Source organism: Falco peregrinus, chromosome 5 (assembly GCF_023634155.1).
Source record: "Falco peregrinus isolate bFalPer1 chromosome 5, bFalPer1.pri, whole genome shotgun sequence".
Classification (NCBI taxonomy): Eukaryota; Metazoa; Chordata; class Aves; order Falconiformes; family Falconidae; genus Falco; species Falco peregrinus.
In genome coordinates, this window is record NC_073725.1 from 41,556,773 (window position 1) to 41,573,748 (window position 16,976).

General features: G+C 38.7%; 1 protein-coding gene across 1 annotated transcript in view; it reads right to left on the reverse strand.

Annotated features, from left to right (window-relative positions):
• Nucleotides 1–2,829: 2,829 nt before the first annotated feature.
• Nucleotides 2,830–16,976, reverse strand: part of ITGA8 (integrin subunit alpha 8) — a 118,541-nt gene continuing 104,394 nt past the window's right edge. The window contains exons 28-30 of the mRNA XM_055805332.1: nt 16,687–16,788; nt 8,237–8,359; nt 2,830–6,973 (exon numbers count right to left, since the gene is read on the reverse strand). Of these exons, the coding sequence (XP_055661307.1) occupies nt 6,887–6,973; nt 8,237–8,359; nt 16,687–16,788 (312 nt within the window). The 3' untranslated portion in view covers nt 2,830–6,886. The remainder of the gene's footprint in view (nt 6,974–8,236; nt 8,360–16,686; nt 16,789–16,976) is intronic.

Sequence of the window (16,976 nt, forward strand, 5' to 3'; positions counted from 1 at the left end):
AGACCTTGCAGTCAGTCAATGTGTTGGAAACCTAATGGCTTCACACAGATGTTGTTTGCTTAGAATGGCTGGAGGGTCAAATTCAGGCTTACTTCGTTCTACTAAATTACAGAACAAAGGCTTGGCTGGTTGCTTAGTGAAATAATCTATAATAGATACCATAGGACTGACTTTTTGTGTATATATAGGCATTAGAAAAGTGGGGTAGAAACTAAATACCCCTTCCCCCCAAAATCAAGTAGAATATATTGTCATCAATCATATGGGATTTACTGAAAAGTTGCATGAGACGGGAGATATCCTCAGCTTTTTAAACAAGAAGCAGATGGAAAGGAGATGACATTGATTCTCTGCGATTCAAACCAGTTGAGTATGCAGGGGCCAATGGAGCAAATAATATTAAACAAGCAGCACCCAACAAAGCAGAGCAAGATGCTCCAGAAATCTTTGAGGCAAAGGGACTATGTCTGAAGGGCTGAGAACTGTTACAGTGTCAGGATTTTCCCCTTCTGTGAGAGTAATGGCTCACTGCAGAGCATGGAGGATTCCCAGTCAGCTGCGGCTGTGGTTGGAGCAGCCTGACCAAGGGAAGGACATGGTCCTTCCCCCTTGCTCAGTGTTCCTGCCCAATCTGTTAGCAAGTATCTTGTTACATTAAGCACAAATATCACTGTTAGTAATGTCTAAGTGCTTCATTAGTAACATATTAAATGTAGAATTAAAAAAAAATAGTAAACTTCAAAATATCAAAAAAAATATTAATTACAGACAAACTTAAATAGGATCACTGTCATCTTCACTACATCAATTAACTTTTCAATTCCATTGCTGATTTAGTTGTGCCTCCTTCATCTGTTAGCAAAGAATTACTTCAGTTCAACTATTTAAAACTGTATATACGGACACAGTCTATCTGCATAGAGAAGCTTCTTAATGTATCTACCAACACTTGATAAATTAAAAAAAAAAAAAAATAAATCTCACTTAAACCCCACTTTAGTCCTCAGGTCTCCGGGGCAAGACAGGCATAGAAAGTTTCAACAAAAGATTTACATTTTCCTGGTTTGAAAAAAATGTCTTTCTATCACCTTTGGATACTACAGTGAAAAATGTCATTCAGCCTCAGCAAGTACTGAAGAGTCACTTTGAAACAGCAGTAAAGCCAGAGCTTTTAGTAGATGCTGGAACAAATTCAAATCTCATGTCTTTGCCACCTCCTTCCTTCTCTCAAAGTCAGCGGAGTGAATATAGCCCTTCATTTAAGAATAGAGGGATTTACAGATAACTCAATAGTCCTGTCACAGCTGCAGAGATATTTTTTCCTTTCGTTATCTAATTACAAGGGAAGTGGTCTTCCTCAAACTTTGCATGAGCAATGAATCAGTTGGTCACTGTGAAAAAAAAAATCACTGTAGTAGATCATTAGTCTCGTTATCTTCTGGGGTCACAACTTCTCATCTGCTGTAGCTGAGCCTTATTTCCAACCCATCCATCTTACTAAACAACTATTGTTCCTCATTTACTCTGTGGTAACATCCTTGTGTTTAAAGGTTTGATTTCTCCTCTAGAGCCTCCTAGCCATTCCCTCTAATATACAGTTAACATAGCATCCTGCAGCCTCCTTAACTGCTTAATATTAAGTCCCTGCTGCCCAGCCACCTTGTGTTTATGCTCGTAACTGTTATGCTTGAAGAGCAGGGCTTCCATGGTGTCATGTTCTCCTCTAGAAAAACACATCTTTCCTAATTTTAGGTACTGAGAAAATTCAGTCTTTGTCCTTCTCTACAGGAACGATTCTCTCTGTTGTACTGAGTCAAATTGTGGATGTCTCATCCCACTGCCTAGTTTAATGGTGCCGTTTACCCATGCTCTGCCTGTTCTCATACACAGGGCACATAGCAGGGGATGGTAAGACTGCTGATCTTTAAAAATATTCTGGTTTTCACATTACTTGGCATGGGAGTGTTTGTTATAATAAAGCCATAACACCCCTGGAAGTCTCAGCAGACACCTGAGATACCTCCTGATCCCTCTTCTGTGCCTAAAAATGGAAAAGGTACCTGGGTCTCCTGTGAGACTTCACTGTTAGTTTAAATGTATTTTCTTTTTCAGCTTTTACTATGCTCACCTAACTTTTCCTAAATGCTGTTAAAATATTAAAAAACACCACCAACAAAAAAATCAATAAGGCTATTTGAAGAGCCAAAAGCTATCATATATACTTCAAAATGTAAAATTTCTATAAAGGATATGAGACTCATGGCAACTTCAGAGATTATTTTCTGGTGCTGCTGGTCTAATGTGATAAATGGGCAGATTGCTTTTGCTGGGAAAATGTTAACCTTCAAGACCAGGAGAGCATCAGAAGACAGATGCTGTTTGTGCTTTTGCCATACACCTGATCTGATTGTCTTGCGCAGGTATAAAATGTGCCCTCCCCTCTTCAGCTTTGCTGTGGGGATTGCTCAGTATTTGGTCTTTATAGTGATGACAAAAGAGGGCACACTCTGGCCCCCCTTGCCAGGAGAAATGGCGAATCTAAGGTTGATATTTTGTTAATATGACTCTGAATACGAATTTGGGTAAACTGCTGAAAAGTAAGCTAGCCCCTGCAATGTACTGACCATTTCGCATAGCATCCTGAATTCTGCTGTGCTGCTGTTATCCTGAGCCTGCTTCTGAAAAAGCCGTACTGCCTGATGCAGTCCAGTTTTGGAAAGAGTTGCTGAAGTCTGCTTTACAAACCAGTACTGAAACAAAGAACAATACACAACCAAATGAAATGCGGTGCATCAGTTGAGCAACACGATGAAAACAAATCAAACCATCTGAAAAGTCAGTTGTACAATTACTTCCATTCTTTTTTTCTGGAAGTCACTGTGTACAGTAGGGTAGCATCTTGAATAGTTAAGCACCCCTCAAATACAACAATCAGGCGAAACAAGAACAGTCCTTCAACATTAAAAGCATTCCTGCTGTGTCACATCATGGTGCCTGCATAAGCTAAAATCAAGACTTTTTATTGTCAAGAGGCACTACCATTACACTACATTTTAATATGGATCTTTGCCAAAAATCATAAATAAAACACTCATGAACCATTCCTAAAGGCAGAGTGTCAGACGGTATTTCAAGAAAAAAAAGAGTTTGCTATAATGCAGTGGAGTCCTGTAGGCCATAGCCAGTTGGGATTTTCTTTCCTCTGCATCTCTCTAGGTGTTCTGTCAGTTCCCAAAAGGCTTTTTAGTTAATGTATGCCACGCCTACCAGAAGAGCCTTCTTGCTAATAGATGAAAAAAATCACAGCTAAAAGGTAAAGAAAATCAGTGCCATTTTCAAGAGATGTCTAATGTGGGAAACCTATAAAAGCTGTCAGGGCAAAAAAGTTGGAGAAGACAGAAAGTTTGTAAATGAGTTACAGAATGGTGATAAGAAAAAATCCCTGTTAACAATCTGGTGGTTAAATAAGAATTATATTTGCTAAATACCTTTAAAGATTAAATCCATAAGTTACGACATATTCAAATGTACTGGTCCCCATTATGTAAATACTGAAGTTTTCGTAAACCATAAAATGTCGCTTGACACTTGATCCTCTTAAAATGTCTGCTGCATGGATGAAGTAACTGGACAGCCTTTCTCAAATGCAGCAAGAAGGATGTGAAATAAAAGATGAATGACTCTGTTTACTAGACTGCTGTGGTGGTTATATCAATAAAGAGTTTTAAAATGCTTTAATTTATGAAGTAACCTGTTTTTTCTGCTCTCCAGACTACTGCTATATTCTCAGCATTAGCAGCTCACCGCATACGTTTGGAAGTATAAAGCTGTATTGCTTTTACAGAAAGCTGCATTTAGTAACTCATTACAAGGCTGACATCACTGAAACAAAAGTTCAGTCATGTAGGGACGTGGCAGAGGTTATCATGCAGCACATTACTAATATACTGGAGGGAAAGATTATGTCAACTGCCTGCTAGTGTCCACAACCAGGATGCAATCTCCCCAGGGGATAAACACTCTTGGCAAGCAATGACACCCAGAAATCTTCTTCACAAAGCTGTTTGCAATTTGCAGCCAAAGCTATCCACAAACGCTGGGACCCAAGACTACAGTCCTTGACAGCACATGGCTCCAGACATTTCCATGGGGGAAGTTTAATCTACAAGGATGTAGAAATATAAAACAAAGTATTGCTCAAAGTAACTGTTTGTCAGATCATGTGCCTCTAATTTGGTTTCCAGTGACATTACACAGCTGCAGCCAATGGATTCCAGCCAGGCCCAGCAGTCAGTGATGTTCTTTTTGGTTTATATTTAGTATTCAAACATGTTTTGCCCATCATTAAAATGGAGAGTAATTGCTCAAAAGTGAACCATAGATGTTACAACTGCAAACAACTTACTAGGTCACCTAGTCCCATCCTCAGAGCAATGCAGAATTGAAAACACATTGGAACAAATACTGAGCAAAGCTGTGTTTGTTTTCATTTTTTCCCTACTCTTTTTTTCTTTATTGTAATTATTAATCAGTATATTAAAAAGTTTACAAAACAACCACAAATGCCAGTGTAAACATGCTTCAGGTATACAAGTAATATAAAGTATTGCACATACAAAAGTCCTACGTTCAGCATCTCCTTACGGTGTGATTTCATCAGAGCAGAGTTGTGCAGATGACGTGACTGCAATGAGCTAGCTGATCTTATTTTGGAAGCTGCTACACATAACAATTCAATATTTACAAAAGCTAGAAGCTCACTGTCTTTTTTATGGGAAGATGATTTTGCCTGGAATGTATGGGATACAGAGGTGTGCAAATATGGGACAGGCTTGCTTTGCTGTCATATTTATCAGCTGATTGCTCTAATCTACAATGGGTCAGCTCAAACCTGTTTGGGGGAAGGGGTCTGTTAATGATTTTCTGCAGGACCAGGAAGTAGTCAGACCTCCCCATCCTCAGAAAATGGAGGTGCTACACCTCCGTCTTCTGAGGCACGTGTCTCCTCCTCTCGTTAAGTCTCATGGGCACACTGCATCTGATAAGCTAAAGACTCCATAAAGGTCTTCTTGCAAATTTGTCTTACATAGGGAGATGGAACACACCTGCTCAGGTTTCTTAGCTTGTGCCTGGATTTCACAGGACAGTCTGCATGCAAGAAATGGTAAAACCGTAAAATCTCCCATCAGACTGACAGAAGTGACAGTATCTCATGGCTAGTCCTGTCCCAAAGTCTTAGGAAGCAGAAGGACAGTTACCTAAAAGGAGCCAAGAAGTGGCAGAATGGATGAGGTCATTTACCAATCAAGAAGCTGCGACAGACTGGAAAGAAAAGGAGCTCAGAAGAAGGAAAGTGTGGTGCATGTTTCAGAAAATGAACAATCCCTCCTGAAGTTTATACAGTATAGCTAATTTCACACTCACAGGCAGCACTGGAAGATTCAAGCACAAATTTGGACAGATCAGAGCTTAAAGCCCTTGCTGAGATAAAGACCGTTTGCTGATAGAGGAAGAAGAATGAAGTCTCTCTTCTTCAGAATCCTGAACACAGAAAAAAATAAAAATTAAATGTATATTTTTACTCTTTACCTCAATCTCATTCCTTCTTTTTGTTCATGCTTGGCTGGCTGGCATCCTGTTCTACATAAATACAAATCCTGCCCACCTTCCCTGCAAGACTTTGCCTAAGAAATAATTATCTTCAGCCCTAAACTTTGCTGAACTCAACACTTTAAATAAGCTGCCAACTTGTAGACTGTAAAATAATAATAATAATAATAGAAAAAGCAAAGATTTCTTTAGGTGAACAGTGTTAGGGTCTGACACAAATTTAACAGAAGACACAATGGCAGAAGTCGTTCCATTTTAAGAGGCCATTTCAACAAAGAAACAGGGCAATGGCAATGAAAATGTACCCTAGCCCAAAACCCCCAAGCCTTCTCAAGGTCACCAGTGTGACTGTGATAATTTAAATCAGTGTTTCACAAATGACTGTACCCTGTGTCAGCTGTACAGGTGTCAGCCACCAGCAATGCAAGGAGAGGGTAACTCATCCCCTGCTCTATACTGTGCATGGATTTGGTTATCTGGGTGTGATACTGCCTGCTCTGGGTTGAGAGAGATACAGCATGTACTTGTTTGTCCTATGTCTCATCTTGTAAAATGTTGAATAAGTCTCTTGCTTTGCAAAACACCTTGTATCCAAGAAAGATGTGTTCTGTGTGTACAATGGGTTTACTTTTCTATTTACATGCAAGGTAAGTACATGATTTCTACTTTTTTACTTCATTCTCTCAAAATCTAAGTTGATGATTATATCAGATACTTATCCTGAAAAGGTGGAAAAATAAATAATTGTGCCCCATCTATAAAGTTCTTTATAGACTACCTTTGTTTTTCAGAAGTACTTTCACGGTACTAATATATTGCTTGTCTCCCTGAGCCATAATTTCATAAAAGTTCTTATTCTTAGGGAGGTGTCAAAGGTATTCCACATGATACAGTAGTGTTCAGAAGTTTTGTCCTGGTCCATCTTCTAGACAATACAGCAATGCAGGTGTTCTCTCCTTGGGAGATTTGAGCTTGTTCTGGAAGCATCTCAGTATACCACACGTGTTCAAAAGCGTCTGCTGAAATGTAGACTGATTGGAATATGGGATAAACATTCTGTTCAGTGGTGAGTATGTTTGCAAGGCTGTAATAAAGCTGCTTTCCTTGGCAAAGATGGCTGTCATGTGGCATGTTCTCAGAACATTGCATAGATCAGATTACAACACTATGTCACTTGCAAGTACAAAGGAAGACTGGTGGAAGGAATCCTTCATTTAAACCTCATCATGTTTTTAGTCTCAGGCAGGATTCTGACTTGAACTGTCACTCTCTTCCTCTATGCATCAGTAGTCTTGTTATTTGTCAGTTGTTCCCTGTCAGCCATGTCATCTTGAGGAGGTCTAGCTCTGTCAAAGAAGCCACACTGCAGGAAACAATCAACAGAAACGAAGGCGTCATGGTAAGAGAACCACAGCAAGCTCAGCTGCAGTTTGATTCTTCAGTCAGTCAACCTGAAAGGTCGGATACAATCTGCAGCAGGCTGATAGACTTTTTTTATTTCTATTCAAGTCATTCCCAATGAAAAACGAAAGTTCTAGGTGCAAGGCACCAAGTTCCAAAGTATAGCTTTAAGAATTCAAGTTATATGACAGATACCTTTGCAGGAGATGTAGAGTTGGTCTGAATGCTGATACTTATTGACTCTCATGAGAAATCTGCTCATTTCAGTTCAGCAAGACAGTCGGAAAAGATATTTAGATTGACAAACAGTAATAATAACACAGGTGGAATATGTGTTGGGAAATTGCACAGACAGTGTTGTGATCTAGACTAAACATCAATGAAGCTGAGATTCCTCTCACCTAACTTTAACTGCCTAAAAGTTACCCTTTTGATCAAAAGGTTGAAAGTCACGTAGGCTTCATGATAGGTCAAAGGAGAGTATCACCAAAAGGTAATTCCTCTCATCTTGCCATGTTTCAGATAGCTTTTTTTTGCTGTTGTTAACTGACTAGAAGAATCTGGAAATTTAGCATAGGCTGGACACCTAACACATAACTTTCAGGCAGCTAAAGGCAGGTAAGCCATATCCCAACTTAAGAAATTATTTCAGTTTTTTTAAAGTTGGAATGGAAAGGATGGCCAAAAGCTTTATAGGCTCCCTCTAATACAGCAGGTTCTAGTAACTTGTCTTCAAACTTGTCAAGGGAGTGTAACAACCAACACAGAACTAGAAAACTTTAAAACCAGAAGATACAACATACTAATATAAAAGGAAATCTTCTAAACATTAATTCTCAAAGCCAGGAGTGTTGTTACATGCTAACAAAAACTGGAAATTCCTGAAGTATTCAGAGAAAACAAAGTTAGAGTCACTTCTTTTTGAACCTAAACATCCTGAAAAAGAGGATCATAGGTCTTGGGAAACAGACTCAAACTCTGTAGGCCCATTTATAACCAGACTTTAATAATAAAGGAGGACTTTGAAAACAAGTTCCCTGCATAAAGGTCAGTGACACTGTCAGAAATGCCAAAACAAAAAAGACACATGTGCATTGTTGCTTTTGCTCCAAACTGTTAAAGATCACAAAAATTCAGCCTTTCTTTTTCTTATCTGTTAGTATCTTCCAGTAACTTTCTGTGTTCTTTTTTTTAAGGCAACAGTAACAGTAATAATGCAACGTACCTTCCATAAAGCTAGGGTCAACATAGCTAGTACCAGTAGTCCGAGAAGTATTGCTAGAATTATAACCCATAAAGGGATCACAAAGGAGACATTTGGAGTGGACCAAATGACAGATGTTCTGATCTGAAATTAAAAGAATGCATTAAATGAGCAAAAATTAGGCAAGTAAAGCAAAACTGACAGTTGAATACAGAGATTATAAGCATTGACTTCAATAGCATTTTGCAGATTAGAAATACATGTTGCTTTGAATTCTCCCATGTTAGCTTCATTTACTGCAAATTCCTTTCCACTTCTTCATAATAATTACTAGAAATGCAATTCGCACATATAAAAACATCTTGTCATATCAGATACACAAATCATTTTTGTAGAGTAGTAAAAATTTTGCAGAGTAGTAAAAAAATACTTTTCTATGCAGATGCTTTAAGAAGATTCAAGGAGCAAAGTTCTACTCACACGCATGCTGGTACAGCTTAGGCCAGTATAACTGACTTATGTTGAATTACTCTGAAACAATGGTTGACTTCAGCCCAAACCCTTAATTCAAACCACAATAGATACCAGTCACATTATTCCTACTTTAATTTCTGCTGACACACCAGCATACATTTTTTCCTATGACTTGCGTTTCAGCTAAGCAGTCCAAAAATGAAACTCAAGCAGAGTGCACTGTCCTTGTGATAAAGCCTAACACACAGTATGATGGTACGTTCCTTAAAAGAAGCCAAGCATACAGACCATTACCTAAATGGGAAATAAGCATGAAACGCACTCTCTCACTGTCTGGGGCTCTAGAAAGCAGTAGGTGCGTAAAACATGAGTTATCAAAGGTTTTAATTGACTTGGCAAACTTCTCTCTGTAGATCTTCATCTTGATCAAGAATAATAATAACCCTTCTGTATTTTTCCTTCTGGGACCATCCACATAAGTAACCTCCTCCTCCCTCTCCCTTCCATACCTTGTATCAATTTTATTCAATGCTTTCAGACTCATCTTGGAAGGCTTCTCATCAATGTCATTGAATATTTGCTCTCTCCCTGCTGCTTCCAAGTGGGAAGGAATGAGTCTGAGCTTTCCTTAGCTCCTCAGCCACAATTATGTCCCTTCAGTTGTTCTTTCAAACTTTCCTCTTTATTGTTAGCCTAGGAAGTTATTTCTCTCAGGTTTCTGTTGGACCTCTCTCATTTGCTCAAAGTCTCCCTTAAACAGGATAAGTATGTAAACAGATGGAAGTTATTTTCTTCATGACCAGATGAAATTTGTTTGCAATGTAAAATGACTACACAGACTCTCAAATGATCTTCCTCTTCAGTGGTACAGCTAGGAAATAGACTCTTCTTAGTACGTTTTTTGGATATTGCCCAGTCCCTGATTTGCACTCATTGCAAGTTCCCTTTCTACTTGTTTTTTTCTGCTATTATCTCACTGGTTGATGCACTGAAATTTAGCACAAGGTTCATTTTTGTTCGTTCACGGAACAGCATCCTAAGTTTGAAGACTGAACACAACTCCAGTTCAAAATTAATTCCATTTCTGTGCCTCTCACTTCTCTCCTTTAAGATGGCAAATTTTAGCCTTTCTGCAACATCTAGCCCTTTCTTCTCAGACTCTTTCTGATGATCAGCATACTTGCCTAGGCTTTTCATTCTGCAAGCACCAGCAGATCTGTCTCCCAGCTACTGTCACACTTAATTGGAAGACACTTTGGATCCTACTCAGACACGGCACTTAGAAAAATGGTAGTCTGGTGAGGTTTACTGATGCATATATATATTTTTACAGTATCCCTCACTGTTATGGGACAGAGATCATAGTTCAAATTAGGCACAAACTTTCTATGTGGGACGCCACTTGCCTTCTACCAAAGCTTACACTGAGGGTTGTGTAGAAAATTCTGAGACACTGCTCAGTCCTTCTGAGGTTAGCACTTTAACATTGACCTGTACCCTAAAGACGAAGTGCTTGCAGTGCTGGCCATACCATCATTGACCTTACACATACATTCAGCTAATATACTTCTCAGGTGCAGCTGTAAATAGTTATTACTCTAAAAGACTTCAGAAATATAGCATATAAAAAGAATAAATGTTATCCAATTAAAGCAAGAAAAAAATATTTCAAAGCGAACAGGATTAGGAAAAAACTCCATGAAATCCCACCCCTGGGTTCCAACAGATGTCTTGCTGGTGTGATCAAGTGATCAACTATGCCACTGCAGGGATGCCATTCCCCTCCCCAGACTCCTCTTTGGGTTGCTTTTTAATCCCTGCAGAACTTTATAGGCTTTCTGTATCATTAGATTCATCAAGAGCAGTGCTCACTCAGTAAGGACAAAATGTTTTTGAATGGCTCTTCTTGTGTCTCAGAGCGGTACTGTATCTAGCATTAAAATGCAAGGGCAGAAAAAATGAGAAAAAGGTCATCCGAACTGTCTGCACAGAGAAAAGCCAGTTAGAAACAGATGAATGCAAGTAAAAGGCTTATCTGGCCAGGAAAATCAGAAGGGATGCAGTCATGATCGGCTACATGAAGCCTGCAGCAAGCAATGAGCTCAGCTGTCCAAGGAAGAAAGTATCTCCCTTCTACTGCTTGAAATTCCTCATGAATGCTGCCCTGAGGCAAGCCTTGAAGACTTGATCACATATAGCACATATTGGGAAGTGCTGATGAAAACTCAATGGGCCTCCCTCAAGACAGCGAAAACTGAGATTGACTAAAAAAACCCAACCCACCCACACTGTCCACCTCCACTGTTGGAAGACTGTGGCACTACAGGCAAAAAGTTATAATTTTTTAATTTATTATTTGAAAAGGATCTGTCATTATCAACATACAGCATACATACCTTAGTTATGTAAGGTTTGAGCTTCACTGCAGTTTCTGTTCTAACACTATCACTTGTCTAAGCATGATAAGTGATCGACCACTTACCGTAATCATCTTAACAAATATTTGTAAACAATAGTAAATAGCAAACCCAAGCGGTGCTTTCTGTCCTCTCAGCTTTGACAGAATGAGTGAGTCCATTTTACATTAAGATCAAATCTAAGGGAAGACCCATTTGCTTGCAAAAATTTGATCTAGCCATTTCTGGTATTGATAGCTTGAGCCAAATTCCTAGGTGGCATAATGTGACTGAGACAAATGCAATAGAAATGGAGTCAGCATTGCTGCCATGGGCCAGACTGTACAACACCATCAGGCCAGAACAAAAAGACTCTGGCAAACTGCTGGCCAACTATGGATGGATTGGTAGAGGGACAGTCTACTGGAACTGTATGTCTTGAATACAGGAATTATCAGAGCGGGCAAGCACTTCTGTAGGAAGGATTTTTTGTTTACAGGATTTCTTAAGATAGTATCTGACTGAATCACACCTGGCACCTTGGGCACCAAGTACATTTTCGTCCAAGCTAAGGCAACTACCTCAGCACCACAGGTGCTCTCAGACAGGGATAAACTAAGCTGCTGCCTGGTGTTGTCTAGGATCTGAACAGCTCATAGGGCTGCCTACTGATAGCACAGGAGCACAGCAACTGAACTCTTAACGTGGTCCAGTTCACTGTTCGAAATTAGGTGGGGTCAATCCAGACCTCAAGGCATGTTTGAGATCCTGCTGAAATCAGTGGAAACAGTCTATGTCATTAGGGATGGTGGATTTCATCAGGCTTTGGATAAAGCTGATAGTAGTGTACGCAACTCCATGTATCTATGTAGCCATTTAATGCCTTCTGTTATGCACCTCTTCCTAGATGTTTGCTGCGTTTGCATGTTGTGTTTTTTCTCCTCTTAGTCTGTGAAAACAATAAAGCAACCTAGCTCTTCTTGTGATGCCTACAAAACACCTATCAGCATGGATCCAGATAAGGACATCTGGGTCTTCCTGAGGACACACTGTAACCGAGTGGTGTAGCAGTGCTTGTACTGCATCAGTTCACAACCCCCTCTCCTTTCCTCCTTCTGTTGTTCTGCCTTTACAGACAGTAGAGTGCAACTAACAATGTAATTTCAGTAGCTCAGCTGGAGCCTGGCAAATGTTGAAATCTAAACAAGAAACTAATCTTACAGAAGTGCAGAGCATCGTGTTTATACTCCTTAGATTATCAGCAATGAGTAAAACAGCAGGAATTAGGTCTATCCTGTATCAAGCAGAACGCTGCTGCGAAGCTGTCTCATTTCTTTTGTAGGAGTGAGGCCAATGGCTAATGAAATATTTCCTCGCTAAAATGTTAAAACCATCTTGTTGCACCCACACACTTTTCCCATGAATCCTTCTGTGTCTTAGGTTTTTGAAAGCAAGGGAAGTGTTGTGCTAACTGCTTGAGATTTATTTTGTGAGCAGGGGATTATGTGTAGGCATCAGTCTCGCTCCTGCCTGTGTGCATTACCAGTGAATATAATGCCCCTGGGCTGCCTTTTATACTCTATACAATGACTTGCAGGGCTACTAATGCAATTCCTCGTGAACAGTTTGACACTGCAAGTCCTGAACACCCACAGAGCTGAGGCAGAAGCTGGAGGGGAAGAAAGAAACAAAGCATCCCTTCAGTTCTGCCTGCCTCGTTTCACCATTTCCACAGAAGACTGTCCCTCCTCCACCCCATGCTGTCCACAACAGTTTTACATATGATTTTGATTTAAGACAAGTTTGCATTATTCAGCTTGGATTTCTGTTCTTCTCCATGTGGTAGGTTTAGTGCTGCTGGATCAGAGCCAGGGAATGTTTTTGGGAGAATTTATCGGTTTTTATCTAAGGTGGCCAGTATGAAGAAATGGAATTTTTACTTGTTGCATGTTGGCACTGCATTTTAGATGCATGTTGGCTTTCCTCTCTATTCAGGACAAGACTTTCTTATACTGGACACTGAAAAAAATGGCTGCTTCTCTGTCAGGCTGGTGAAAAGCACACCCCACAGACCTGAGAGGAGCCATCTGACTTTCGGCCTTTCACACTGCTGAACATCTCATACCTTTTGTATGCAAAGAAGTGACAAGGAATTCCATCTAGCTCAAGCACTGAGATGAGAGTGAAGCCAACCAGAGTGTTGCGGACAGAGCCTTTGTCTGCTATTGGAAATAAAATCCAAGTTGGTCTTAGCACAGATGCTGTCTGATAGTCTTAACTTCAGAAATGCTGTTGTGATTCCACAGGGTAGCTTTTATTTTCCTTTTTTAAAATACACCACAGTTAAGCACATTGAAAGTAGATAAAAGAAATATTGGGGGTTTTGCCATTATTTTTGCACAGTTTGGATTTTGCTCCTGATTTTGGTGCTACTCAGTGTGGCTTCAAAATTGTCTTTGATTCCACTGGAAGGCAGCACAATGCAGAGAGGAGCATATGGGGTAAGCTGATGACAGTTCATCGGCAGTCCCTTGTGGATGGATGGGAATTACGTTTTCCTAGTGCAAACATTCAGCATCTGTGGTCAGAAGTCAGTGCCTGCTAGTGGGATTCTCACAAAGCTGTTTTTTCCCCTCTTGTTCTTTAAAGGACATACTTTAAAAATAAAAACAACCTCTCCATAATTGTAATCTGCTACTTTAGGAAACAGTAGCTAAACTCATTATTATTCTAATGCTAACAGTTTTTCTGCCCATCATAATCTTCCTCTAATCTTTGCTTACAGAGACTAAGAAACAAGAGCTCTTTAGTACTCTTACATGTTCCCATCCAACCTCTGCAGCATGATGTTCTCTTACGCTCTGAAAAAAATGCTCAAAATAAAATGTAAAAGCTCCCTTGAGCTTGGAGTCATAATTAACATTAACATTTATGTTTACATTTTACAGGTGTTTGTGCAAATATATTTCATAAGGAAGAATATATGCACATTTAAAATGCAAGTACTATCACCATGTATTAGCTACAAAAAAACCCAAAAACGTTACAAGCCTTAATCTGAAACCAATTTTACTCACTATAGGACACTGGTCAAACAGTTTAGATAAAGGCATCCCCTCTGAAGATCCCATCAAACATTTAAGAAAAGTAATTATATTTTATTAAATTCCAAAACTGGTCCAAGAATTCTACACTAAAATGATTTAATAAGCCTGCTTATTCTAACTGTACTTTTTATAGTAAAAAGTACTTTCACCTTGTACATGAAATTCATTAAGTAGGATCGTATTATTTACCATAATGATACTTGTAGGAAAAAATGAGAGTTTTATCTTGAATGATAAAGCTGTTAGCAAGGAAATCCAACCAGTTGTACAATATATACCTGTAATTCCAAGCCTATCAGAAATACTTTTATTGATGTCAGTGGATTCTGGTTTAAGCTCCACTAAGTTCCAAGCTAATTTTCTGTTTGATGCTATTTTCACTCTAATGTTTTACTGCAAAAGATTCAGGTTTTCTTACATTTATACAACATTTCACACACCTATGTATCATGACCCTCTGTTCAAGACATAGACCTATATTCCATGATGATGGACATGAAGACCTCAGTGCTGCAAATATGACTACATGACTGTGTAGGTTACTGATGCATATGGGATTATTCATGCCATTAAATTTAAACACACTTATCAGCCTGCATAACTGGAATCCAGCACTGTATGAGTTAAATGAAGGATATATGATCTGTCCTTTTAGAATATATTGTCTTTACTATATAAACTGTAAAGACTTAACTGATTATTAGATTTTTACAATTAATTTTAAAATATTAAAATCTTTATTCACTTCCACCATTGCATTGTCTGAAAAAATACCATAAACTCCCAAATAAATCTTAGAAACTTTTAAAACACAAATGGTCTTTTTCAGGAGGAGCAAAAATATTAAGCATTGCCTAACTTCAAGGAAATATTTCTTCTTGCAAGTGGAGCATCAAAAGAGCTTGTGCATATAACACATAAAGCTGTAGAGCTGGCAAGCATCCACTGCCATGTCCAGATATGAAACTACATAAAAGCGCTATCATTTTTCAACATTTTACAGTTGCCATTACAGGCATTTTGCTGTAAATCATCTGCAGCAAATAACAAGCATTATACTGGCTGGAGTAAGAGAATAAAATGCTTATCTGATCATTTGGTAGATCATCTGACACTTGTTGAGAACAGCAGACTATCACCTGGGGTAAAGCACTTTAGTCCAGATGAAGGCACTACTACCAATAGAGTTCTGCACAACATGTGTTTCTGGTATGGAACACATGCTGCAAGAAAATAAAAAGAGTCTGAGTATATCTGTCAGCTTGGAGCCTTTGAACCTTTCTGGATGTTTACTGCATCAAGCATCAAATCTCTCTGGTGAAATCATGGTTCTCCTGATTTTAGAGGCTGGAGTCACTGGGCATATAGGACCAAATTTTCACCTCATGTCTTCCCAGAGCAAGTATCAATCAACCATTCAATCTGTGCCTGTTCAAAACAAAACTTTATAGCCTGTATCCTCTAAAATATATTCAAAGTAAGCTGTAAAGTGTATTGTTACTTTGGTTTTCCATATAAGAAAATATTCTACTACATGTCAACAGATTGGTATGATGTATTTGCATCACGATTTAACTTGGAAAAGTTTGTACTGAGCTTACCTTTTAAAAGAAGGACTGTAAATGATAAATCTTTATAAAGATGATAACAATAAGCCTTCAAATTTCAGAGTGCTCTTATACTAGAATCAAATTTTGCACTCATATTTTACTTAGTTCTATGAGTAATGACAAAATAGAGTGAATTTAAACCCTGGTATTAGACACGGTAAGAAGCCAATTCATTTAAAGTGCTCCCCAAATTCAATGCTTTGGCACCAGCAAAAAATTGAATCAAGCTTACACCTCAAAGATTAATTTTTCTTATAATAATCTAGGGTTATACAAACCTTGCTCTGCAAATAAGGCAAGTACTTCAGTATCTATCTATCTATGACATCTGTAGGGATTACGAGGACATTTCATATCTTGTACCTGATGTGCTGTGAGGCGGACACCCTAGAGATGCATGCAAAACTTTCTGAAAATCAGGGTATCAAAGAATCTTAATACAGATAAGAGAGAAGTTGCCATAGAAAATCCATACGCTTGGGCGAGACTGCTGACTGGGAGATCTCTAAACCTGACAAAACCAAGATTTTGGATTTTGTACAAAAATTTCCTCCAGATTTCTCTTTACTACAAACAACACAATTAGACACTTGCTTTCACAGTTTTGCTGTTTTCTTCGGGTGACAAATCTGTCCTGATTGCAATAAAGCAGTCTGCACATCAATGCAGCAAGATGTTATTTAAAAATAGGAGTTAGTATCATATATCATCAACTTCCACAGAAAGCAATAAAGGTATTTCCTTTAGGTATTATTTCAGGAATTTACACTAGAAACACAGGAAAGACTGATCTTAATATTTTCATCTATAAAAATTTTCACAGCTGGGATCAAAATGACCACATACATGTGCTTCACACGAAGATATAATTTTTAGTTACTTACTGCTGTGCTTCCCTTGGGGAGCTTTGCTGGTTGCACTTTATATGGCATGCTTTTGACTTCGAAGGACACATTGGAAGAAAGAGTATAGAGATCATTCTTTCTCTGAAATTATATAAAAGAAGGTATTATGAAAAAAGTTATTACACTTAAAAACATTATGAGAAACAAACAGGGAAAGAATACAGAGCACTGATTTCCTAAGGCAAACGTGGTTTCTTTTGGTAAAGGGTACAGCAATCTTAGGACCTGTATATGTCCACAAGACAAATATATAATATAGCGTAAAGTTG